Consider the following 25,959-nt stretch of genomic DNA (forward strand, 5'->3'; position numbering starts at 1 on the left):
TGCTGAACCTCAGCAACAACAGCTGGAGGAGGGGCTGCCTGAGCACAATGAAGAGAGCCTTGTGTGGCCTTTTCATCGCACCATTCCGGCTAGAGGACAGAGTGTTGGAAAGTGGCTGTGGAGCTGTCCTCAGCACAGGTGAGGGGAAAGCCGCAGCCCTCCCCCTCCCCCTCCCCCTCCGGTGAGGGGAAAGCCGCAGCACTCCCCCTCCCCCTCCCCCTCCCCCCCACCCCACTATTCTTCTCCTTAGCCTTGACCCCAAGGCCCTGCTGCATTCCCTTCCTGCCACTCATTGTTACCCTGGGCCAAACTCTTTCTAAGTAGTACTCCTGGGGAGTGTATTACCTAACTACCTGCACCTAACTACCTGCACTGCAACCTGAACCTGAGTCTGACATCTCTTTGTGAACCCTCCCTCCCCAAAGCTCGGTTTTCATCTTTCAAGAGAGCCTAACCTACCCTCGCTTCAGTTTTTCTTTCTTTTTCTTTTTTTCTTTTTTTGTTATTGTTGTTTTATTTTTTGGATCTAGTGACTTCCTATACTGAAACCTGACTGTGGTTTAATAAACTGTCCTTGAGATGGAATAACAAATCTTTTAAAGTTTAAGGCTCTTTATTAAACTTCTCCTGACTAGATTCTATTGGAACAGGCCTGATTTCCTTTATGGAAATACAAGAGCTCCCTCCTGAAAATTGAAAACTACAGGGCAACCTAAAGGGAAATTTGTCTAAAAGTTCCTGCCTTCATTGAAGCTCAGAGACTGCACACTGCTTTAAAAAAAATTAATCTAGGCTATTATACTGCTGTTTTGAAGACACACACAACCTTGCCTCTTTTAATATTCTCCTAGCACTGGCCTAGTTAGGGAGGAACTAAAGCCCTATTCTGAAATTTAATTAAAAGTGTTTAAAAGTTAAACAATTCCTAAAACAGGCCCTTATTACAAAAGGCCTTTTTAGCAGCACCTATTGTACTCAATAGCCCTTGAAACCAGAAGCACACACTTGGAACACAGAACAGTGAACCTCTATACCCCCTCTATACCAACCTTCTAGAAATTAAAGGGAAGAAATACAGGGGAGTAAACTACTAGGAGGAAAGGCAGGAACAGGGACTTATGATAGAAGAGAAAGCAAGAAGAACCTAAACCAAAAGCCTCTCCCATGCACACACCAAAAAAAGAAAAGAGAGGAAAAGCAGATGAAACAAGCATCAAAACCTCACCACCACCCCAACTCTCAAAAAAGAGGGGGGAAAGGGGAAAAAACAGTGAAGGGTGGTGAAGGAGAAAGAGAAAATTCAAGTAATAGATTTTTTTAAAACCAAGCAGAAATTATGTGTATCTTCTGTATGCATTTGTGTGCATTCTCATAAATAACAGGGCCAGCATGACTGAATTGATATGATTTGGTGTTAGAAAGGGAAGAAGGTGGTAGACTGTAAAGGAAATCTGCATCCTTTCTCCTGGGAGCATGAAAAGTACCCTCTACAATCTTGAGTGGTAATACCTTAGTGTGCAGAGTTGATCTGAGAAGCCAGCAGACCAGTGCTTTATCTGCTCCTATCTGTTTGTGTATTTGAAAATTCTGCATTGTAACTGATAAGCTGTATCATATTGGAGATGGCAGTAGACAAACTCGTGACTTATTCTTAAATTGAGTTCCTCAGCAGTTGGAGCGATGGCTTGTCTAAATCAGAGTGGGATTAAAATGCATTTTATATTGCTGAATGGAGACAATAGAAGAATACACTTGCTAAGAGTTAAGGGATCAGAGCCAGGATTGCTATGAGTCTTTGAAAAGGAGACATATCTGAGAGGTAGGAAAAAAATAAAAGCTGAAAATACAGAACTCAGGCATTTAATAATAAACAAGAGTCATGGAAAGGAAACAGGAGTAGTGGGGGAGGGGAAGATAAAATGCCCCATATAAGTCCTTGCTATAAGCCATAAACAGATAAAACTGATCTTCTGCAAACTTGAAAAATGCCCAGGTTTGCCGAAGAATTTGGAATCTTAAAGAAAACAACAAAATAACAAAAGCAGTGTCTATAACTTTAAAAAATGAATGCTCTTTCAGTGGTTGTTGCTAGGTAACCAAAAACAGTATTGCCAGCTTTCAATCTTTGGTTCCTTTCAGTAAAAGGCAGGGCCCTTTCCAGGGCTATTTTGTCCTTTGAGGGAGGATTAATTGGGATCTGGTCCTCCAGCAACAACCAGGCTACTTCCTGCTACACCACTTGCATGAGTTACCCAGGCTTGCTGTTTGCTACTGTTCAGCAGCAGCTGCCCCATGGAAAGCAGTGTGGGGAATGGCTAGAGTGTCAGGCTAGGATCTGGGAGGCCCATGTTTGAATCCCCACTCTGCCATGGACCAGGTCACACACTCTCAGCCTGACCTACCTCACTCCATTGTTGTGAGGATAAAATGGAGAAGAGGAATGATGTAAGCTGCTTTGAGTCCCCATTGTGGAAAAAGGGCAGGGTAGAACTGAAGTAAATAAATATTATAGCTGAAGGGAGGGGGGAGAAAAGTTGGGTGGAAATGAAAAAAGGAAGCAGGGAAGGACTGCCAGGAGGAGGAAAAGAAATAGTGCATGGCGTACTGGGGGAGGGGAAGTGAAGTGCTACCCCCCCAGTCCTTGCACGTTCCACACTGTGCAACTGGGACCAGCTCTGACCCCTCCACAGAGTTTTTCCAGGGGGAGGCTGCTAGGGGAGGGAAGAAGGGAAAGCTGAAGACAAGGGGGGGACAGAAAAGATAGGTTGGCTGATGAGTGGAAAAGAGAAAAGGAAGCAAGAAAGGGGGAGAAGCTATGAAGGCTTTCAGGAAAGGAAAGAAGAAATAGTGAGGGAGGGAAAAATGAAACGCCCCCCGCAAGTCATTGTGAGTCCCCCCCTTCGTGACATTGTAATATTTTTAAAAACTGAGCTCTTCAAAAGTGCTTCATATCTGTCCCACTGCGGCCCAGCCTCTCCTCCCTCTGGGCAGGACTGGCAGGCGGGAGGGGGTCATGGGAAGCTGCACCGCTGGCCCTGCAGGGACTTGGGCAGCGCCCGGGTGTGCCTCCCCGGCCCGCGGGCTAGGGGAGACCACCGGGGGTGACATCAACCGCGCCTCCACATCCGACCCCAGGAGGACACAGGCAGAGCCCGGGGAAGTCTCTCTGCTCCCCCACCACTGAGGAGCAGCCCACCTTGGGCAGTCCCTGAGCCATGGGCCCGAAGGTGAAGATGGGCCCAGTGGCCGGGAGTCTCAAGGAGGACGCTGAGGCTGGGTGGGGCGGGAGAGTGGCCCAGACCCGACCTGCACAGCTTCAGAGAGCCAGGGCCAAGGATGGAGCCACCTGAACGTGCCCGACCACAGGCCCAAGGCCCACAGCCGAGCACAGGGGGAACCCCAACCCTGGGGACAATCTTACCAGGCCCAGAGGGCGTCCTGAGTTAGGGGAGTCAATTGAGAGCAGGCTCCAGGACACTGCTCTATGCCCAGGCAGAGATGCCAAAGCCGCAGTTTAGGAGGACGGAAGGGCGGAACCTCAACCCAGAGCTTAAAAGGAAGGAAAACTCCTCCAGTGGCACAGAGGCACAGGGGGGTGGACAGGGGAGGGGAGGGCTTTGACTGGCTCCAGGTGGAGGTGGGTGCTGGTGGTGATGTAACCCCGGGCCCTTTTTCTGAGGCTCATGGTCCAAACCTCTTTTAGGGCCCTTCCTCCAGCACAGTCTGGGGGGCAGGACCACCCAGGCTAGACACGGGACATGACAATATCATAAATTGTATGCTGTATATTGTCTTCTATAAAACATTTTATACTAGGACTTCCAGTTGATGGCGGCATGCTTGCGGACTCACCTCCCGGGGGTGTCTCCGTGCTCCGGCGGAAGGAGGGGGTGAGCAGGCTCATAAGCCCCCCCAGGGGCCCGGTGAAGGGACCCTGGCCAATGAGCTTTGAGGGGTAGCCTCTTCGATGGCGGAATGCCAAAGGCGCCCCTTCGCTCCAGTGGTTCTTCCAGCCGAGAGACCGAATGGTACAAGTGAAGCTAACCAAGTCAAGCGCAGGAGATCGGGCATGAAAAATGATGAAAGAGAAAAGATGAAAGAAGCGTGGTCGAAAGGCCAACTATGAACGTGAGTCAACTGGGAAACGATTTTTGAAAGAAAAGACGCTCCCTACCCTACTCCGCGGAACGGGAAAAGCGAGCGGGGGGGCGCCTCCCATGCGCATAAATTGTTGAGCGAAAGGGGGGGAGCAGAAGAGAAACGCGAGCTAAGCAGTCAAGCGCATATTCAGAGACTTTTAAAAACTTTCCGAAAGTAAACAAACGGGGAAAAGATGGCGGGGAAGAGGGACAAAGACAGACTTTTGAAAACGAAACCAGAGTCCCCTAAGCCGGAAACGACCAGTGAAATGGCAAAGGCTATAGCTGAGTTCATGCGCCCTCTACTGGAACAGCTGAATAACTTCAAAGAGCAGATGTCCGTGGTAACACAGAGCATTTCTGCGCAACAAACGCAGATAACTGATCTGATCCAAGTAATGAAGTAGGATGCTGAGAAAGTAAAGGAAGTAGCTGAATCAACGCAGAAAGTGAAGAAGAAAGTGCAAAAATTGGAAATGCTTCAAGTACAAATGGATAAGGCCAATATGGTCCTGCGCTCCCAGGGGGTGCCAGAGAACAAAGGAGAGAATCTTAAAGAACTTATGAGCGAACTACTTGCCCCAGCAACAGAAATAAAGGCGGACTTGTTACTCAACGATATGGATGTGGCCTACAGGATACATAAAGAAAATCTGCCTGGGGAAATTGTAGTAAGATTCTCGAAGAGACACATCAGGGATGCTATCCTGAAAGCAGTAGCGGCAACGCTTCTGAAGGCAGGGGAGAATGCTGTGAGAATGCTAAAGGATATTCCATTTGAAGTAAGACAATGCAGAAAGAAATATAAAGAACTTGTACTCTTTCTCCAAACAAATTCAATTGGATACAAATGGCTATTTCCAGAAGGCGTAACATTTAAGATCAAAAAGAAGAAGGAAAAGATTGACTCTGTTCTGAAAGCTCAAGAATTTCTAAAGGAACAGCTGGGAAGGCCAGAGGACGAGAAAAAAGAAGAGGACAGCAGGTCCAGTGGCAAGCTGGAAACTGGTTCGTCTGGTGAGGACTCTTTGTCTGAGCAGGGGGCAGCAGCCCCGAAAAGTCCCTACAAGTTGCGGAAGAGGAGAGAAGAAGAAGTAAAGGCTGAAGGACTCTGAATTGTGCCTTTGAGAACTTTGGTTCCTGGGAATGATTGGGGGCACTGTTATTGGGCAGTTAAATGTAAACTGGGAGGGTAAAAAGTTTTTAAAAGTTTGACACAGTTCATAAAAAGAAAAAAGATGAAAAGACTGGGTGTATAAAAGCTAGTTGGAGGATCTCCTCTCTTGGGTTTTTAGATAGTAGTGGGTACTTTACTTTCTCCCGTATGTGTAGTTTCCCCCTCCCTTTTTTCTGGTGTAGTTTTTTGTAGTGATAAAAAATCAATAAAAAATCCCCTCCGGGGGCTCAATAAAAAAAACATTTTATACTACATAGCTTGCATGAGAAAAACCTTGACTTAAAAATTGTTTCTTTCAAAAAAAATTTCATAGTTTTCCCAGTGATCCTCAAAATTTTCATATTTTCAAATTAGAAAAAACCCGAAATTTTCCTTGGGAGGAGAAGGAGACCCATTACCACTACATTTTCCCTGTAACTTTCCCCTATTGGGGGGGGGGCTTACCCATCTGTTGTAGAGATGCGACCAAGTGCTCTATTCCTGTGTGCATTTTGTTGGAATTATGTGTGTTGCAAGGTCTAAATTCAGTCATTATAGGTGTAATGTGTTTACCTTGTGTGCTATTGTTTAGACTGACGTGGAAGGTAACCTGGCACAAAGCCAATGGGGAGAAAGCCTGGGAAACTGGAGCCTATTTACTAACAATCATTGGTTGATATATTCAGGTGATTTCCTTCTAGGGTCAAAAAGAAAGAAGAATCTCCATTACCAGCCGTGTGGTCAGTCGGTCTGTTGTTGTACTTGTTATAGTACGGATGTAGTCTTAAGTGTTTGTTGTTTTGTAGATTTCCCGTGTACGTTTCCCTTTAGAAATAAAGATTTTTACATAGAAAGAATGTGCCTCCTCTCCAGTGAACAAAGATCCATTGCAAGCTCTGAATATCTAACTACTTTTACCAAATTTTCCAACACATTGTGCCCTTGCACTTAGGTGCATCCTTAACAGTGACTTGGATAATTTTGTTGGAATTGACTGCGGGGGTTATTTTTGTTTTGTTTTGTTTTGCAGTAGCAAGTGTTAAAAAACATGGGTGTGAACCTGTAGTGTATTCCTGTCACCGGCTCTTCTTTAACATTCTCCATCTAAAAAATTTTGTTCAGAATATGTTTGCTATGTCTGCCTTATGTTTTCTAATGTGGCCCTCTGGTGACTACTTCATGTTCTGTCTATTTCCAGTACAAAGAGGATGCATTCTCATGTCACTGTTTTAGCAGGTTCCTATCAAATGCAGTTTGGACACATTCGGTGTGATTGATACCACCTGTTATTTCTAACATCTGATGTACAAAACAGAGTAGAATATTCTACCACTACTACAGATACTACGGAACAGCTTAATATAGAATGGAAAACTGTCATTTTATTTTTAGCATCCATCCAAAGCATTCCTTGTTCAAGCACCATTGAGGTCAACTGAATTCTTGAAAGCTTACTACGAAAACATTAAGAACAAGCTGTTCCTTGGAGGATTAGGTGTACTTTTCCTCTCAGTGCTAGTTAGGGAAGTCTGTTTGCTGATATGAAGGCTTGATTTTCTGATCACATTTAGAATGGTGGTACTTTTGAGCTGCTATTTCATGTGTAGCATTATTCACTGGCATTATTCTTTAGTGGTGAGGAGTACACATGAAGCTGCCCTATACTGAATCATACCATAACTCCATCAGCGTTCAGTATTGTCTACTCAGTCTGGCAGCAGCTCTCCAGGGTCTCAGGCAACGGTCTTTCACAGTACATACTACCTGATCCTTTTAACAGGAGATGCTACCTGCTGTGTTCTGGGAAGACTCTGATACAAAGCTCAACTACGAGCTTCCCGAATAGCCTTAGACAAGATGCTGTTTCTACAGGCTCCCATAGAGTGGAGGTGATGCAGGTTCACTTTTGAGTCCAGTGGCACCTTTAAGACCAACAAGTTTTATTCAAAGTGTAAGCTTTTGTGTACATGCGCACTTCTTCAGTGGCACAATGCACTTCTTCTGAGGAAGTGTGCATGCACACGAAAGCTTATACCTTGAATAAAACATGGTTGGTCTTAAAAGTGCCACTGGACTCAGACTTTATTCTGCTGCTTCAGACCAACATGGCTACCCACCAGAATCTATTTTCCTGGCTGTTGTGTGGTTTACTGAGAGGATGTGCTCCATAAACAACATTGTGCTCCTTCGTTAGTAAAGGTAAAGGTTTCCCTTGCTTGAAAGCTAGTCAAATCCGACTCTAGGGGGTGGTGCTCATCTCCACTCCCAAGCTGAAGAGCCAATGCTGTCTGAAGATTTTTCCATGGTCATGTGGCCGGCATGACTAAACACTGAGGCGCACAGAACGTTGTTACCTTCCCACCAAAGCAGTACCTATTTATCTACTTGCAATGTCTTGCTTTCGAACAATTAGGTTGGTAGGAGCTGGGGCTAGGACTCCGTCATGCAGCACTAGGGTCTCGAACTGCTGAACTACAGACCATTCGGTCTGCAGCTCAGCGTCTTAACCTCTAAGCCACCACAGCCCCGCTCTTTAATTAGGATGAACCAAAATATCCCCAGATGGTGAGCAAGTGCATGAGTTCCCAGAATCATCTCCAGGCTAAATGTTCAGTATGGAACCAAGGTGCGGGGAGGGGGAGGATGAGAAGGTGTTTCAATGCATGCTGTAGAAGCCTTTCAGCTGCAATTTGCAAAACCTTAAAATGGAATACAGAATGCATTGCAGGCTTAACTGGATTTATATGGTTTCTCAGTGCACTGCGGATTTTAGAACACACCAATGACTACTGGGAGAGAGTAATCCACACCTCCCCCCAAGTGCTTTCCTATATAAAATCTGTCAGTTACTAAATTAATTGCATTTTATTAATAATACGTTTTTATTTTCAATTGGAAACCTTTTGGCACTAAATATTGTCAAATTTTCCTTTCTTCAGGTACGATTTGTGAAGAATGTAACTTCTTGGAAAGAGATGAAACCAGGGTTTTATCATGGACATATATCCTTTTTGGATTTTGCAAAGTAAGTTAATACTATGTTTGATTTTAACACTGTTTTTATATTACTATATTATTATTTATCAGGAATTGTATTAATGTAATGAATCGTGTTTTATGTATTATGAGAACGTTTATTCTGTTGTAAGCCGCCCTGAGCCAGCCTAGGCCGGAAGGACAGGATAAAAATCAATAAAATTAAATAAATAAATAAATTCTCTTTGCAGCAATTTGATTTTAAAATGTTCCCTGTCAGCTTAGTTCTTATAGTTCCTAGTTTCACTTTATATTGGACTGCCCCCTTATGGTCATTAATAGAAATTGCACTGCATTGAATTCTGAACATCCAGTTTCTTTCACATAAGCAGTACTGTCCTTTCCTACTTGATTTAGTGCAGCTTTATACTGTCTCCACCATGATACTGACTTTTTTCACTCCAACAGCTTCAGAGCAACATTGTTCTCCTGAACAATGGTAGATAACTCACTGAAGATGTCAGCTCAGTGTGCGACTGCAATTTAAAAAGGCAAATGCTCTGCTGTGGATTATTAGGAAGGGGATTGAAAACAAATCAACCAGTATCATAATGCTTCTATATAAATCTGTGGTGCAGCCTCATTTGGAATACTGTGTACAGTTCTGGGCACCGTTCCTCAAAAAAGATAGTATAGCATTTAAAAAGGTGCAGAAAAGGATAACTAACATAATTAAAGGGCTGGAACACCTCTGTTAAGAAAGGTTAAAGAGGTTAGGGCTTTTTAGCTTATAGAAACAATAATTGTGGGATGATGTGACAGAGGTTTACAAAATCATGCACGGGATAAGGTAAAGAAAGAAGTACTTTTCTCTCTTTCCCACAATATAAGAGCTCATGGGCACTCAATGAAATTAATGAGCACTAGCCGAAGAATAGATTCTTTTGAACTATGGTGCTGGAGAAGACTCTTGAGAGTCCCTTGGACTGCAAGAAGAACAAATCAGTCAATCCTAAAAGAAATCAACCCTGACTGTTCCCTGGAAGGCCAGATAATGAAACTGAAGCTCAAATACTTTGGCCACCAAATGAGAAGGAAGCACTCACTGGAGAAGACCCTGATGCTGGGAAAGATTGAAGGTCAAAGAAGACGGGGATGGCAAAGGATGAGATGGTTAGACAGTGTCATCGATGCAACGAACATGAAGTTGAGCCAACTTCAGAGGATGGCGGAAGACCGGAAGGCCTGGCGGGAGCTGGTCCATGGGGTCACAAAGAGTCGGACTCGACTGTGCGACTGAACAACAACAACAAGGCGTAGAACAGATAAAAGGAAGTATTTCTTCACCCAAAGAATATTTAACGTGGAATTCACTGCCACAGGAAGTGGTGGTGGCTACAAGCATAGACAGCTTTCAAGAGAGTATTGGATAAACTTATGGAGCAGAGGTATAGATGGAACACTCTGTGTGTATTCTTGGTGCTTGGGGGGCAACAGTGGAAGGGCTTCTGGAGTTCTGGCCCTGCTGGTGGACCTTCTGATGGCATCTGGGTTTTGACCACTGTGTGACTGAGTGTCGGATTGGATGGGCCATTGGGCTGATCCATCATGGCTTTTCTTATGTTCTTATGCACTTTCCTTCCTTGTTTGATATGCTTTGGTGGCTAAGGTCATGGACATCATACTACCTGAATGAACCTCCTCTGTGTTATGACAGTGAGACAATTAAGCTGATATGTGCATACAGACATCTTGCTGACTGGCTTATTCCTTCAAATAGTTTAAAATAGTATCTGACAAGAAGAGGGACCCGCGATACTTGCGGGGGGGTAGTATTCCTCCTGGCCTGCGGAAACAGGAGGATCTCAGGGCTGAGGAGGAAGCAGCCACAGGTAAGCTCCCCCCCCCCCCCGGTCCGGGAGAGGAGCCGCACAGGGCGCCTACACCCCGGGCCCTGCCGATCTCTCCCCCCCCAGCTCCGGTGGCAAGGCCCAAGCAGCTCCCATCCACCAGGCTGGCCAAGTCTTCTCCCGATCCTCCCCCTGCAACAGCCAGAGCATTCTCTGTGCATGCACAGGGAACACTCTTTTACTTTTGGGGGGATTTAAGTATCCCCCTTATAGTTTTTTTTAACTTTTCAGATTTTTCTGCACACCTGGGGACTGCTCCAAGTGTGTAGGAAAATCTCTCTGCCCCCCAAGTTCCCCCGATGTGCGGATTGAGATATTCGCATGAAGGGGGCAACTTGGCTATTAGATATATAGATTGTCAATATACCTTCCCAATGATACTAGTCTTTTGGTGTTAGTTTTCCATTAAGCACTGGTAGTAGCCTCCTGCCTTTCCACAGAGAACATCCAAGGACATTCCTTCTGGAAAGTTCATCTCCACCTGATCTGCTAACTTGTTCCCTTGCTTTGAAACACATGCCAAGAAGGATACATAGATTCGGCTCAACTATTTAGTGGCAGTGTGAGATTCAGTAGGCCATGAAACCAAGAAAGAAAGAATGCCCCATCCCCCCCCCCCATCCAGTTAAACCAGCAATTCTGTCATGGCAAATCAGATGCACTTTCAGCAGATCTTCTGTTACTGAAGTAATGTGCTAGTACTTGAAAGAAGACTACCTTTTGAGGGTACATCTGAAGTATGACCTTGGTTCAAAACTAGTATTCTGATGTTAAATCATTCTGGTAAACTGCTTTCGAAATACTCTTGCCTAGTCCATACATACTGAGGTAATAGGATAGACTTCTAGGTTGCAGGCGGGCAGAGGCATTTTTGAACTGTATAAAAAAAGTCTCCCTGCAAATGGAAACCCAGAGCACACAAAACAGGCTGGACCTTCATCCTGTTGTGGTCTTTTTAATTTACAGGGTTTTTAAAATATGAGAGAGCAGGGAAAAAATGGCATTCCTTCACCTGCAGTCTGAAGTGCTTTGTCCATTCAACTACACTGCCCTGCTTGCATAATTTGGGGTCTATGTGTCCCTTTTTTCCTTAGTTAAGTTTTCTGTTACTTCCAGATTAATCTCATTTAAGTAACAGCACCTTCTAGAGTGATTCTGGAATAGGGTGGTTAGCTATTCAGTTTTCCAGCAATCTACCCGGCTACATTTAGGGCTTCAAGCGTAGAGGGGGAAGAAGGTTCAGCTTGGTTATTTGTCTGGATCTGTATACCTACAACATAATTTTGCGTGAAGATTATTAAAAGCCACAGCAGCTGGTGACATTTTTCCACATAGGAATATAAAAATAGAAATAACTGCCAAATTTGTCTCTGTGTCTTTTTCTCTTTAAAAACAAGAAAAAGGAAGAAAGAAACCTGAGTGTTAAATTGTATCACTTCCTATAAACTCCAGGGTACAAAAAACCTGTATTAGTAAACTTCTTTTGCTGAATCCCTAATGAAATAATAACCTTGTGAACAACTAGGTAAGTGTTACTCTATCCTATGCATTATTCATAGGATGAAGCTGAAAACATTTTGTAGGTACTGTAACTTTTCAGCCTAAAATAATCATTTTACCTCTAGAAAAGCAGCTAAGCAATTTCACAAATTTCATTCATATGTATATGTTCCTCCAGGGCTGCATTATCCTTGTGTTTTCTGTTTGTTACCCTTTCACCTAAATGATTTATTTTCCCGCCGCAGCAGCTTGCTTTCTTATATTTGTGGTTTTCATTATTAAAATAATATATTGAGTGCTGCACTTGCTCTTGGCAAATAGACAAGAGTAACTTGTAGTATTACATTCTTGCAGTTGAGAAGTGTAAAATCTTTCAGCAAAGATTCATCCTCTTTAATAAACTCTAGCATAATGCTTTCGATTCACTCTGCACTCTTATAAAATTACATTGAACTTTGATAGTTTTACAATAGTGGTAGGACTATTCTCGACATTGGACCAAAGGGGATAAAGACCAAAACCCCACATATGCAGTTATAGAAAATAATTTCAGTTTTGTTGGTGTCTCATTCTTGGCTTCTGATTCATTTAAAACTTTACTACTGCACTTTGCTTTGGTGCTGTCATCTGTTATCTGGGGCGGTGTTTTTCTTTGATACAGTTTACAGGACTGTTGTTCACTGTTTATCTTGACAGAGTACTAAGGAGCCCTAACTTGAGTTCAGTATCCCCATTACATTAAGTGCAGAGAATGAATCTGAAGGTAAAGTTTGCTCTGTCGTGTTTATGGGCTTTGAAGGTAACTACTCAGTAATGGCTAGAGAGCTGAAGGATATGTTTGGTGCTAGGCTGTCCCTAGCAGGCTCCCACAGAAGCTCATGAGATCGACATGCTGGCCTATGGAGGCACTGTGGTTCATTCCACCTTATTTCCTTCATGTTAGTAACAGCTCTGCCTTCTGTGTTGCACAGCTGCCCAAGGATACAACATCAGGCAGCTTTCATACAGGATTCAAAAGGTGTTTTGCCAAATTTGAGTAATTAGTATGAGAAAACAACAGTCCATATTTATTTAGCCTGGCAAGCCACATAGTAGTAATAAATGTGCAAAACTTGCATAGTATAAAGTCATGCTTTTGGCATCACAGCCCAGTTGGAGCTGTAGATAAACACAAGACTTTTTCTTTCTCAAAGTTCTTCCACATTTGGATGTGGATACATTTCCGTGTGTTCCTCATGTCATAGTCATTAGGAGTTTTATGTTTTCTCTTTGCTTAGTTCATCACAATGAAGTTGTCCCACATGTTTGGAATATGACAAGCACAAACAAAATAAAAGACACACGTGCTGAGTTCAGAAGAATACAGTTCAATCACGAAAATTGTTTTTTAAACTAAGCTAATGCTTTGCAGCAAACTTAATAATAATTTGTCTTGTTGCAAGAGTGTAGAAGAGCAATGTCAATTTCTGAGCAGTTTCCTCATCCCATTACCTTTCCACCATCTGGTCATTGTAGTGTCACTAGCTACACTATCTTGGCCATTACAAAGCATAGCCTGTAAAAGGCTGCATCTGCTGGAAGCAGAAATGCCAGATAGGACTTGTGCTGATAATACTGTTTAGACAGAATAAATTGATGAACATATGCAAAATTTAAGCAGACATATTTAAAATTTTAAAAGTAGACCATATAAGAATGAGGATTGGTGACCTTCCTTAGGGGGAAAAAACTTTAGCCAAGGCAGTTGAAATAAAAAACACAGTATTGTGCATCTGGCTGTTCATTCTTGATGAATTTCCTGTAGCAAAATGACCACAATTTTCTTGAAATTTTATGGCTTTTGATAATGTAGGAAACTTGATTTCTCAAATGGTTTATTTTTTCTCTTCCAGATTTGGCATTAAAAAGAAACCAATATACATCAATGTTATAAGAGATCCTATAGAGCGACTGGTTTCTTACTACTACTTTCTGCGTTTTGGTGATGATTACAGGCCTGGACTCCGAAGACGAAAGCAAGGGGATAAAAAAGTAAAAGTACATCTTGATACTTTCTTAATTCGTTAGACTTTCACTATCTAGTTCATAATTAATGTGCAAACATGGGTACTTTCAAAGGCCAGTCTGGCCCATGACATTGTAAGTTGGGTAAAAGACTAGATGACAGTGGCTTAGGTCAGAAATCATGTGTAACTATGTCTCGTTTGTGAAACCAGGTGTAATGATTCCTTGTTTTTGTGTATGTGTGTCTCTTTAAAAGTTTGGTTGCATGGCTGTGGTAGATAGACTAGAGTGGTTGAGAGAGGCAAGTGTGGTATGATTGGTTGTTGACAGAGGGGGAGGGGTTTTGGAAGTTAATCTGGTTGGATGAGTATGTGAGTCAGTCAGGAGTTTGTTACATGTTGACAGTTGATGTACACAAGCAGTTCTGTGTTGAAGCAGTTAGAAGCTGACAGCTGAGGTTGTTCAGTGAGAAAGAGAAAGAGAGCTGAAAGCTAAGTGTATAGGGAAAAGTAAAGTAAAGTTTAAGTGAAGAAAAAGGAAAGTCTGAGTGTCATAACAAACTGGAGTGAAACAGTGAACATAAATGGCATTGAGATAAACAAATGTTACAAAGTTACATGAAAAGATCCCTGTCAGTGAGGGAGAAGATTGTGTGTGATACCAAAGCAATTGTTCATCATTTACACATTACTAGTTACATTGTACCACCCTCTTATTTAGTAGTTATTTCAATAAATCCTATTTTATCCAAGTTTATACCAGCTCTGAATGAAATACTTCCCAGGACCACATAGTTCCTCATAAGCCTTAAACTCGGTCTACGAAACTAGTAAGATATAAATTTAAAAGCATAAAGGTTTGGAAATCCTTAAAATTTCCTGGTGGCAGCAGAATCTACCCTGTTAAACAAAATAAAGAGAACTTTTAAAGTGAAACTAGTCCTCCCCAATAAGGAGGGCGTCACACCAGGGTTAAACTCTCAGATGGTCACTCAAATCGTGGTTTGCCTTGATAAATGCCTTCACTCTCTAGCCTGGGAAGGTGGCACCAGGGAACAAGTCAAGATTAAGCTGGAAAGTGTGCATTTATCTGTTTTAAGGAATTACAGTGAAGACTAACTGTGGTTGATAAACCAGCTTCAGATCTTGGCATCAGATCCTTCTTTGTGGATCTGAATTAACCATACTTAGTGGATTAACCATAGTTAGCCTGCAATTCAGACAATCATACTAACCATAAGTTTGTTTAAACCGTAGTTTCTTGTGATGTCTGAACTGAGCCAATGAATTGTCTCACATAGGGATGGGCACAAACCTTGTCATTAACTTAATATTGTGATTAACATTGCTTAGTTTATGGTTTGTGAACAAAGGGTCATGTGATCGCACCCGCAACGAACCTCCCACAGCCCTCCATGTTTTTTCCTGAGATTTGTGTTGGGGTTCGTGCAGCAGACATGCTGGCACCGATCAATCAATCAACAAAGCAACGGGGGAATGTACTTCAGGGTGAACTTGCTACCTGCACTTCACTTAGGCAGCATGGCTTGCAAAAGCCATTTAAAGGGCATGTTAAATGGCTTGCAAAAGCTATTTAAAGGCTGACTCTGAGTGTTCCCTTTAAATGGCTTTTGCAAGCCACACCACAGGCATTCAGCATTCATCTTCCCCTTTAAATAGACACATTCTGCTATGGACTTGTTGATCTTACAGTAGTCTTAAAGGACCAGTCCCCAACCTTTTTGACCTGTGGGCACCTTTGGAATTTGACCACACGGTGGTGGGTGCAACCACAAAATGACAGAGCCAGCCACAGAATGGCCACCAAAGGATGTGGCATTGCACACAAGCATATATACAGGGGACGTCCAAGTGCAGGGGACAGGAGGAATAATTTTTAAAAATACAGTGAAGTGATAGAGAAAATAAAACTGACACTGTGGTGTAGCAGCCACCAAAGCAATGTAATTTTAATCTGCACAGCCAATCAGACCTCCAGTGGCTAATCAGGAGCCCCGCTTGGCAGGAGCCCCATCTGGCCCCACCCACTCTCTATGAATACTTGGTGGGCACCAGGAAAGGTTTTGGAGCGCACTATGGGGCCCCTGTGCACCATGTTGGGAAACTCCACATTGGGGTACATGTCCTGGTTGCAAGTGTCATCTTTGAAGTTCAGCTCTGGCAACACTAACAAGTTGTCCAGCAAGTGGCTAGCTTTGTGTATAGGTCTTCACAGGAGCATTACTGTAGTGATTCAGTGTGGTAAAAACTTGTTGTCTGACAGCTTTTATAGAGAGAATATAAGTAACATTTAAAATTATTACTGTTAATAATAGGAATCTAAATACATAGTCCATGACTGGTCATTCCTTTGCTTTTTAGATGCAGGTGCCATGGCTAGGGGCAATCATGTGAATATTCATGGTGCCACAGAGCTCTGCTCTTGGTTGGCTGAGCATTACACACGACTGGAATAGTAGTAGAAGCAGCTTTATGAGTACAAGCAGCATGTAAACATATTCTGCATGTGTGTGGCCTTCATGTGACTGCTGTCTTGGTGTATGGCACCAACAAGTGCAAGCTGAATGAAACTGTTACTGCTAGATGTGGAGACGGTTGTGGGAATAAGCTATTGTGAAGCAATGTAAAGGTTAGTTTGGCAACATAGCCACATTTTAGGTCTTTGATATGTAAGATGGAAATTTATAGTTCACTCTAGAGTTTTGTCTTTGTTCCAGACCTTTGATGAATGTGTAGCAGCTGGAGGCACAGATTGTGCCCCTGAGAAACTCTGGCTTCAAATTCCATTCTTCTGTGGCCACAGCTCTGAATGCTGGTAAGAAGATGAAGTTGGCTTAAGTTGCTGATTAAATGCATTATCAGTATGAACTGTATTTAGCAGGACAGAATGTGTAGCAAAGGTACAAATTTTGGAGATAAACAGAATACTAGGTGAGCTGTATATACATGTTAATTAACAAGAATGTGAGGTTATCTTCCATACAAAAATGTTTGATAACAATATGAAACAGTAAAAGAGCCTTGCATCTTGTAGAGTTCTATCAATAGTTCCCTGACCAAGCAGTATACTTTTTTGAAACTAAAACACTGAAACTAATATCTTCATTAAAAGCTCCAAGTGTGAGTTTTTTCCTGATCAAAGTGCTAGCATTTGTATAAATGAAAACAAAAATTGTTCACTCTTACGCTTCTGCCAATTATAAATGTAAGTGTTGGCTGACACATCTGTGACCATGGAACAGTAACCTCTGTGAAAGAGTGCAGGAAAATGAACTTTAGAAGTTGATTTGTCATGTAGCTGAGCCTTCTTACTCATCAAAAGAAGAAAATATCTCACAACAGCAAGTGAACATGGGAGAATGTTTATCAAGATAATTCTGTCCTCAGCATGCCAGCTCCAAAGGCCACTTCATGCATGTCAATTCTCCTATGGTGTATTTCTTATTAGGAAAGAGATGTACGAACAAACTATGCACTTCAGCAATTTATTCATTCTAGTGCATAAGCAAGTGTTTGTGAAGTTTGGGGTATCATACGAGTGATTAACCATTGCAGCAACTTGTATAACTTTCTTGTTTATTTTCAGATATGCTAAAAATGTATGTATTCTGTAGCCGACACAACGGGTACAGAGCTGAAACAAGTGCCTTTCAGTTTCTTTTTTTAAAAAAACAAACAAAAACAACAACAAAACCCCACATGAGAAATGACACTTAGGAACACTTTTTGCTTTTACAGCAAAAGCTTTTCAAATTGCATACTTACACTGCTTGCAGGCATTAGTGTTATCAAGAAGTTAGATGGAAATCAGCCATAAATCTTTTGACATCCAACCTAAGCAATGAAGAGAATAAAAAGCAGGGAGCAAAGAAAAAAGTGAAGGAAATTAAAAATGTGTGTGGCTGAAACTTTGTTTTCTTGCCTTATAAAGATAACAGCTAAGCCATTCTTTTAGCCTGGTGTGAGAATATCTAAATGAAGGGAACCAAAATTCTTGGCAAACATCAAAACCTTGCTGTAATTACTTTTTATCGTTTTAGGAATGCGGGAAGCAGATGGGCTTTGGAACAAGCCAAATACAACTTGATTAATGAATATTTCCTAGTGGGAGTTACTGAAGAGCTTGAAGACTTTATTATGTTGCTGGAGGCAGCTTTACCCCGTTTCTTCAGGGGTGCAACAGAACTATATCGTACAGGTATTTTAAATGGCTGTAGAGCAGATCCTTTTGTTCACTTTACTCTTTGACATGATATTTTAGGGCACAAATGAGCAGTTTCCTCAGACTCTGGTCCAATTCTCCTTGTTCTTCTTGAATTCCAGAGGCTGATTGTGCATGTAAGTAGATGCAATGCTACTGGCCACTGCCAGCTTCCTGTTTTGGGCACACACATGCTTTACTTGTATGCGCTCCTTTGCTGAGTACAGGAATGCTCTTGTCTACCAGGTTCACGTCTCCTTGAAGATGAGTGAAGCTCTGTCCCTTTTGGGCTCCAACCTGCTTTACTGCTTTAGGAAGGTTCTGTGGCTCTTCAAGGTGCTGTCTGTGCAGTAGTGAGAGAATTGTGGTGTTAGGAAGAGACTGGGAGAGCTGAACAGTAAGGTCAAATCTGTCTTCAAGTCTAACCGCAAATCCTTTGCAAAGGTTCCCTTTCCTGCATTCTAAATTGATTTCTTACAGCAAATTTGAAAAATCGGTGGTAGGTGCTCCCTTCACAGGAACTCCTGGCCTTCTTGCCTTAAGATTACCGTTGTACAGAGACTTGATAGAGATGTGTGTTGTATGCAGCTCTGAAGGGCAGGCTTGCCTGTTGCAAGTGCCTGGGGGTGTACCATGCATTTCGTTATGCTCTGTGCTCTCACATATGACATCCTCCTGAGATTCTAGTTGGTGAATCCCATATCATCCAGTGTCAGGGGTTGAACTTTTCCTTCATCACAACAATTGATACATGCATAGTACATTATCCATAACAGGTTAAGTAAAGTGTACCAGTAGGATCACCCCTGTACTCAGGGAAAAACTTGCTCCTTCCAGCACCCCAGTGACCACTGAGAATCAGAATGCTTCAGTCTGCCAAGGCCAGCTGCTTCATCTGCCTTCATACCTCTGAAGGCCCATAGCACAGCAACTCTGCTGAAGCCGAGCAGGCATGGGTCTAGTCAGTTCATGTGTGAGAAAGTGTTGGGTATCAAGAGTACATTACCTTGAGTTCCATGACGGAAGTTAGGTGAGATAGAAATGTAGTACATTTTTCTATTCTGGATTGTGTTTCTTCGTTACAGTAGAGGGTGACAGAACGTTAGGAGCTGGCTTTGATATTAACAGAAGATGTATATTGCAGTACATACTGTACTGTAAGTGTGTTTATTGTAAGTATATATCATGTGGTTAATGGCATATACCTACAGTGGCCAAGATGACTAAAGAAGATAAAACTCTTAATGTGAAAGCTTGCTGGGAATTCTGTGAAACAAATTGCCTGCCCAATTATGATGTAGTCTGTATTTTATTAACTTTATTATCAATAGTACTGAATTTCCAAATAGGCATTAATCACGATTGAAGCAGATATCTTAAATGGATGTGATGTGAGGAAATACGGCTCCCTTATGCAAACACTTCCTCTTTATGCTTTTAATAATTAAGCCCTTTAAACAGTGAAAGGAATGTGCACTGAGAGACTCTACTAATGCAAAGGCATTCATGCTTAATGTCAGAGCTTCCAGTCTTTCATTCCCAGAGGCTTAATAAATCTTGGCCCAAGTTCTGTCATTTTATGTATCCATTTAGCAGCCCGCTGACTAGAGAATACACAAAAATCTTCTGGTCTGTGCCATGCACTTCAGGGAGTATTCAGACTGTAAGTCAGAGTGGATTTATGATTTGATGTTTTTCTTTTAGGAAAGAAGTCCCATCTTAGGAAGACGACAGAGAAGAAACTCCCCACAAAAGAAACCATTGCAAAGCTCCAGCAGTCTGAAATGTGGAAAATGGAGAATGAGTTCTATGACTTTGCACTAGAGCAATTTCAGTTCATCAGAGCACATGCAGTTCGAGAAAAAGATGGAGAATTGTATATTCTGGCACAAAACTTTTTCTATGAAAAGATCTACCCTAAATCGAACTAAGAGCAATGAGTACTGTTAGATTAGGGGACTAAACCTTTGGCCATGTCCTTGTTGCTTTCAGCCCCAATGTGTAGATTGCTGATACACCAATCCAGGCTCTTTAGTCTTGAGTTCAGTAGACTAAGTTATGGATTGTTCAAAGAAGATGGCTACCAACTAGGTATCTTGGCAGTCCAAAAGTATAAGCTTCGGTGCCCCTATGTTTTCAGGGGAAGTTACTACCCAATACCTGAGGAAGCTTACATATTCATTTACAGAAACTAACCATATATCTATTATAGCTGAAACTATAACAATGAAAGGATTCCTTTTAGTGCTCTTCTTGATTCTAGGACAGTTTATTTTACGGAACCTCCTGGGAAGAGGAAGAAGCTTGTCCCCTAGCTTCAACATGGAGATTTTGGTTGTATACACTTATGAATAATGTTAATAACTGGCTGACATCTGTGCTTCGTTCTTGTGAATCCATATCACGTGACATTCATTGGAATGTTCAGTCATGTCTTGCTGAGAGAGGCAACAGTTGAATGTGCCCATATATAGAGATGTGGGCTTTCATTTTAAGAAGCTAGGACTGGTCATCAGCGTGTGTGAAAATTTGAATTCCATAGTGAAATTGTCAAAAGGGCAAAATTATAGGCAGTATTTCTTTGCCACCCTCTGTACTTCCAGCTATTGTTGGGAAAACTCTCTAAAGCTGGCTTTTGCCTGCACATTAATATAAAACAAATAGTGAATTCTGTATAATTGTTCCATGGATTCTTTGTACTTTAAAAAGAACTACTGGTGAATCCATATTATGACTCAACTAGTGAGCTGTGGTATGGTTAGGATTTTCCTACTTAGATACTTTTACCTGTAGAATATTTTTACTAAGGTGCTTTATAACGTGTTTTAAAGCATTGCATTTGCAAAAGGAGTAAAATGCTGTAAATAATGCATATTTTATGTATTTGGACCAAAAGGTTACAACTAATAGTTTAAACTGTTTTTGCACCAATTTTGTTGTGTGTGAAGTAAAAGCATCCCATCTGCAGTTCAAATTCCAGTTTTGAATTGACTCTTGGGCATCACTGAAACACACTTCAATGACTTCAAAAACTTTAAATACAGTGGGTCTGCCCAGGAGCCCTCTTTCCAGAAAACTACTTAATCTGCATCCTTTTATCATGCTGAAAAGAGGAAAAGGAAAACGGAAGCATGTGGCCTGGCCAAGAGAGATACAAAGGAGTTGACTTGACATCTACATCTTCTTACAGCTGCCTTGCATTACTTCAGTAAACTTGCATTTGCCATTATTAGCACCTTATAGCACTCATTTACTGAGATCATTTGGTTAGTACCAGAACATTAAAGTTTGAAGAATATTCTAGAAACTCACAGTTCTAAAAATTCTCTAGTTGCACATGCTTTACCAGCAGTTTTTTAAACTGAGTATTAAAATTTTCAGTAAGGTTCAGCCTTTGAACATCACATTCTATTGGTTGGGAGTGTAATGTAAATATATTGATAGGGGAATACTTTACCAAAATTGTGTATCTGCTAAATGATCACAAAGAGATTGACTGTCGCCTATATACTGAATGTTTGATGCCAAAAACATAATCTTATTTTAAAAGGGTAATGGGACTGTTAAGCAAACTTTTAATTTACTGTATTTTTAATTTGCTTTAATTTTGGCTTTTTTTTTTTAGAGCACTGCCTTCCCCCTTTTTCAGTTGGCAATCATTTTTCACATTTTCTTCCTTTTACTACATTACTGTAAGTCAGAGTGTTTGTAGCCATGTTGGTCCAACTGAGTGATAAACAGAGGCATGAAATGAACGTTAAACTGACGGGCTAGTTAAAATATAGCAGGTTTATGAACCAGGGTGTTCAACCTCAGGTGTTGACGCACAACTGAAATCTTGACAGTCAGGACTGATGGATCTGTTAGTTCCATTCCTATAAGTAGGGAAGAATTTGAGGTACTTGCTGCCTCAGATATATGGGGCAGTGTTGCACAGAGTCAGCTAGCACCAATTCCACCCTCTCAGGCTGGAGACTGAAAGTATGAATGTAAAATTATTCTCCAGGCCAAGCTTGGGTCATCCAGTTCAGACCCATGGTACGTATTGTTCAATGGGGATTGATAACCCCTGGCAAAATGTTCACTGTGTGGATGTGCCTCAGAGCAAAGGGGGGAGTGTGAGTGTTACTTATCTATTTAAACTTTGCCTGTATGAGCAGCTTTAGAGGTTTCATGTTTCTCAGAATTAATGTAATAAATGGCAAAGCAGATAGTATGGATGATGATATAACAGCTAGAAAGGCACTCTTAAGTTTTCCAGGTGTCCATCTCGAACACATGCTCTGGCAGCTGTGTATAGATTGGCCCCGCTGTCATAACTCATGAATAGAATTTCTTGAGTTACATTGAGCCAACGTCACTAGGTACTACTATGGTTGGAAAAAATGAATTAGACCCAAAAACTCATGAGCAGAGCTTGTTGACTGCATCTTTGTCTGCCAGCCGCAGTGCTTTCCACATCTCACAAGCTGCTCCTGAGGGTCAGGACAGGAACTTCAAGAATAGCATGGGATGGATGAGGGGTTGCAGCTTGAGTGGGAACGCCACATAACTTCTTGCAAAGCAGAAGTGTCCCTTTAGATTCAAACAAGCATCTCATAAAATTCTGATTAGCTGTATGACGAGTTGTGGAACTGTTGAGAGGTTGCTGTAGTGTAAAAAGATAGTGGCAGAAATTAGAAAGAAACGTTTACAGTTCCCTCTGTAATGAATATGGAAAGTGATTGCTTTGAGGCAACTTATGCCTAGATCTTTACTTTACTATCCTTTCTGAAATGGACTGGGCTTTACCTGAGTTCCTGACTTGAAGCTGTTATAATCTACTTTGAAAGAGAACACTGAATAAAGGTGTTAATGTTTACAAAGTGAAATACAGGCATTTAAACACAAACACACTTGCAAGTTTACAAAAGTGACTGAAAATGTGACTTGTGTAATCTGCTCATTTTGACAGTATTTAAATGATTACCTAGGATTGTTCCATGTTGTACAGCAATGTGATGTTCAAGAAGAAGTGATAACATGGTAAAAGATTTCTAGCTTTTAACAGCCTCAGAAAAGCTTTGGAACTTTGGGTGCATTCTCTGATGCCATATTCAGATATCATAACAAACGCTCTACCAAACCCTTGCACAATGTATCTGAAAACTTCCAGGTTTTGTAAGCTCTGAATTAGTGTCCAGTTTACTGTGCTACCCAAAGGCAGGCACCTGGGCAATAAGAGTTTGTTTCCTCCCCATAAGTGTTCAAAACCAGGCTTAAATTGAGATTCTGAGTTTGGATGTCACAGCAAATTGGAACTAGTTTCAAGGCTTCCAAAATCAGGAAGCTTTAACTCACTGGTTTCCAAAGTGAGCAGTACCGCCCCCTGCGGGGCACTGGAACGATCCAAGTGGGCGGTAGGAGCCTTGGGTGCAAATTTGTCACTGCATCTTTTGTCCACTTTTTGAAGTTAGATTTCCAGGGGGGCGCTGAGTAATTATTTTTTTCCTGAAAAGGGGGCGGTAGGCCAAATAAGTTTGGGAACCTCTGCTTTAAATCATGCTCCACATGTGAGGGAGCACACAGGCATGAGAACGGACTGTTCTATCAGTCATAGGTAAGTCATACATCTGAATGTGTCCTATATCTCAGTAGCTGGAGAAAGGCTAGTCAGGGCTGAAGCGGCTGGTGTGCTATATAATTTCTTACGTCCTCCCACTCCCCAGCTTAAAACTGTTCTCTGCTTCACCAGTCTACTTACGTTGTTCCCTGAATCCTCCCTTTCAACCTTCACTTTACCAGAATCTTCCAAATACTCTAAACCCTTATTTCCTGAAATCTAAACATTAAAAAAGCCGGATTGTTCTGGATGATGTTTTTTCTTCAATTGTAACATTTATTAAATGTTGATACAAAGAAATCAAAGCCCTGGATATGCTCTTTGGAAAATAACTTTTTTAAAAGTTGACATGCAAAACATACTGTGTAAACACAAACTAATAAAATCTGAAATCATTTTAAAGGATATTGTTTGAGTAATGCAGAATACATCAAAATGCCGTAAGTCATTTTTTAAAGTAATGTTAACATCCTGGATTAATCTACTAGTGTACTTCAAAGGTGTATAGTAATAGTTTTGTAACTGTAACTTGCTGGTGAGATTAATGCTGTTCACAAGTCAATACTGGCTCCACAACTTCATTACTGACTGAAAAGTGATGCTGTTCAGGTACTCGAAACAAGTTGCAATGTTCCAGAATCTACATAGGTCAACAGTCTCTGAGGAAGGCCAATGTGTTAAAAAGGTAAAGGTAAAGGTTCCCTTGCTCGAAAGCCAGTCGAATCCGACTCTAGGGTTGCGGTGCTCATCTCCGTTTCAAAGCCGAAGAGCCAGCGCTGTCCGAAGACGTTTCCGTGGTCATGTGGCCAGCATGACTAAACACCGAGGCGCACGGAACGCTGTTACCTTCCCACCGAAGTGGTACCTATTTATCTACTTGCAATTTCTTGCTTTCGAACTGCTAGGTTGGCAGGAGCTGGAACTAGAGACAGGAGCTCACCCTGTCTTGCGGCACCCGGGTCTTGAACCGCTGAACTACTGACCTTCCACAGCCTGCAGTTCAGCGTCTTAACCACTTGAGCCACCGCTCACAAATTTATTAGTAATGATATTTCAATGCTACTGTTTAGCAGTTATGTTTAGACACCTTGAGCCATTGCGTAAATTCAAAAAGGCTAGCATTTACCATCCCTTGTTTAATAGAATGATATTGTTTGTATTTTGATGTTTTCTGTCTTTATAATTGCACAGTATATCTGAGGATGGACTTTTTGCATACTAGATAAGGTTTTTCATATTTGGTTGTATGTCATCAGTGAATTAAGAAAGAGTACTGGGGGGGTGGAGCCAAGGTGGATAAAATCAAAGACCCAAGGTCAGCAAATGAGTTTAGTTTATAGTTCTGGATCCAAGTTTCTTGTGTGTAGTACTATATGCTACATTGTTATGATTAAGTTTTTTTGGTCCCTGGAATTCAGAAACCAGGGGGATTTGTTTCATTTTGCTAATTCTGGTTTACCAGTTAGCTGTTAACCTGGATGAAATCTGTATTGGCTGTAGAATCAGTCTTCAGTTCTGATGACATGGAAATATTTAAGGCATGCATCAAAAATGCAGTTAGTGAGAGCATATGAGTAAGTGACCTTTTATACAAATTCTTAATTTTTAGTTTGGTAAGGTACTGATTCTCCTTTTCTGATATTTCATAAATTTAGTAGGTAGCATCCACATCCTAGTGTATCAGATGGTTTATATGTGAGGCATAAAGTTACAGGTCTATTGGCATTGCCCTGATCTAGTGAATTCTTGCATCAGAGAGAACAGCACGAACATAAGAGAAGCCAATGTTAGATCAGGCACATGGCACATCCAGTCCATCACACAGTGGCCAAAAGAGTGTCCACAAGTTTTTGTATTGTGAGATAGGGAGAAAAGTACTTCTTTCTCTACCTGCTCTTTCCCATGCATAATATTCTTGTAAACCTCTATCATGTCGCCCCTCAGTCATCTCCAAGGAGCCCCAAGGGCTTTAACCTTTCTTCATAGGGAAAGTGTTCCAACCCTTTCCCCATTCTAGTTGCCCTTTTCTGCACTTTTTCCAATGCTATAATATCCTTTCTGAGGTGTGGTGACCAGAATTGCACACAGTATTCCAAATGAGGACGCACCATCGATTTATATAGGGACATTAGGATACTGGCTGATTTGTTTTCAATTCCCTTCCTAATCCCAGCATAGCATTGGCCTTTTTATTGCAGCCGCACACTGTCTCAACATTTTCATTGAGTTATCTACTACGACTCCAAAATCTCTCTCGGTCAGTCTCCACCAGTTTGGACTCCATCAACATGTATTTATAGTTAGGATTTTTGCCCCAACGTGCATCACTTTGCACTTGGCCACACTGAACCCCATCTGCCAGGTTGACACCCACTTGCCCATCCTCGACAGATCTCTTTGGAGTGCCTCACAATCCTCCCTGGTTCTCACCATCCTGAACAATTTAGTGTC

The 25,959-nt window shown here is 41.8% G+C and overlaps 1 protein-coding gene across 1 annotated transcript in view; it reads left to right on the forward strand.

Moving 5' to 3' along the window:
- The window catches only part of HS2ST1 (heparan sulfate 2-O-sulfotransferase 1), a 72,557-nt gene extending 52,017 nt beyond the window's left edge, over nt 1-20,540 (forward strand). Inside the window, exons 3-7 of the mRNA XM_015416684.1 lie at nt 8,235-8,320; nt 13,574-13,712; nt 16,423-16,520; nt 17,746-17,903; nt 19,611-20,540. Of these exons, the coding sequence (XP_015272170.1) occupies nt 8,235-8,320; nt 13,574-13,712; nt 16,423-16,520; nt 17,746-17,903; nt 19,611-19,837 (708 nt within the window). The 3' untranslated portion in view covers nt 19,838-20,540. The remainder of the gene's footprint in view (nt 1-8,234; nt 8,321-13,573; nt 13,713-16,422; nt 16,521-17,745; nt 17,904-19,610) is intronic.
- The last annotated feature ends 5,419 nt before the right edge of the window (nt 20,541-25,959 follow it).

This window comes from Gekko japonicus, unplaced genomic scaffold (genome assembly GCF_001447785.1).
Source record: "Gekko japonicus isolate JY-2015 unplaced genomic scaffold, Gekko_japonicus_V1.1 scaffold16, whole genome shotgun sequence".
In the NCBI taxonomy this organism is placed as follows: domain Eukaryota; kingdom Metazoa; phylum Chordata; class Lepidosauria; order Squamata; family Gekkonidae; genus Gekko; species Gekko japonicus.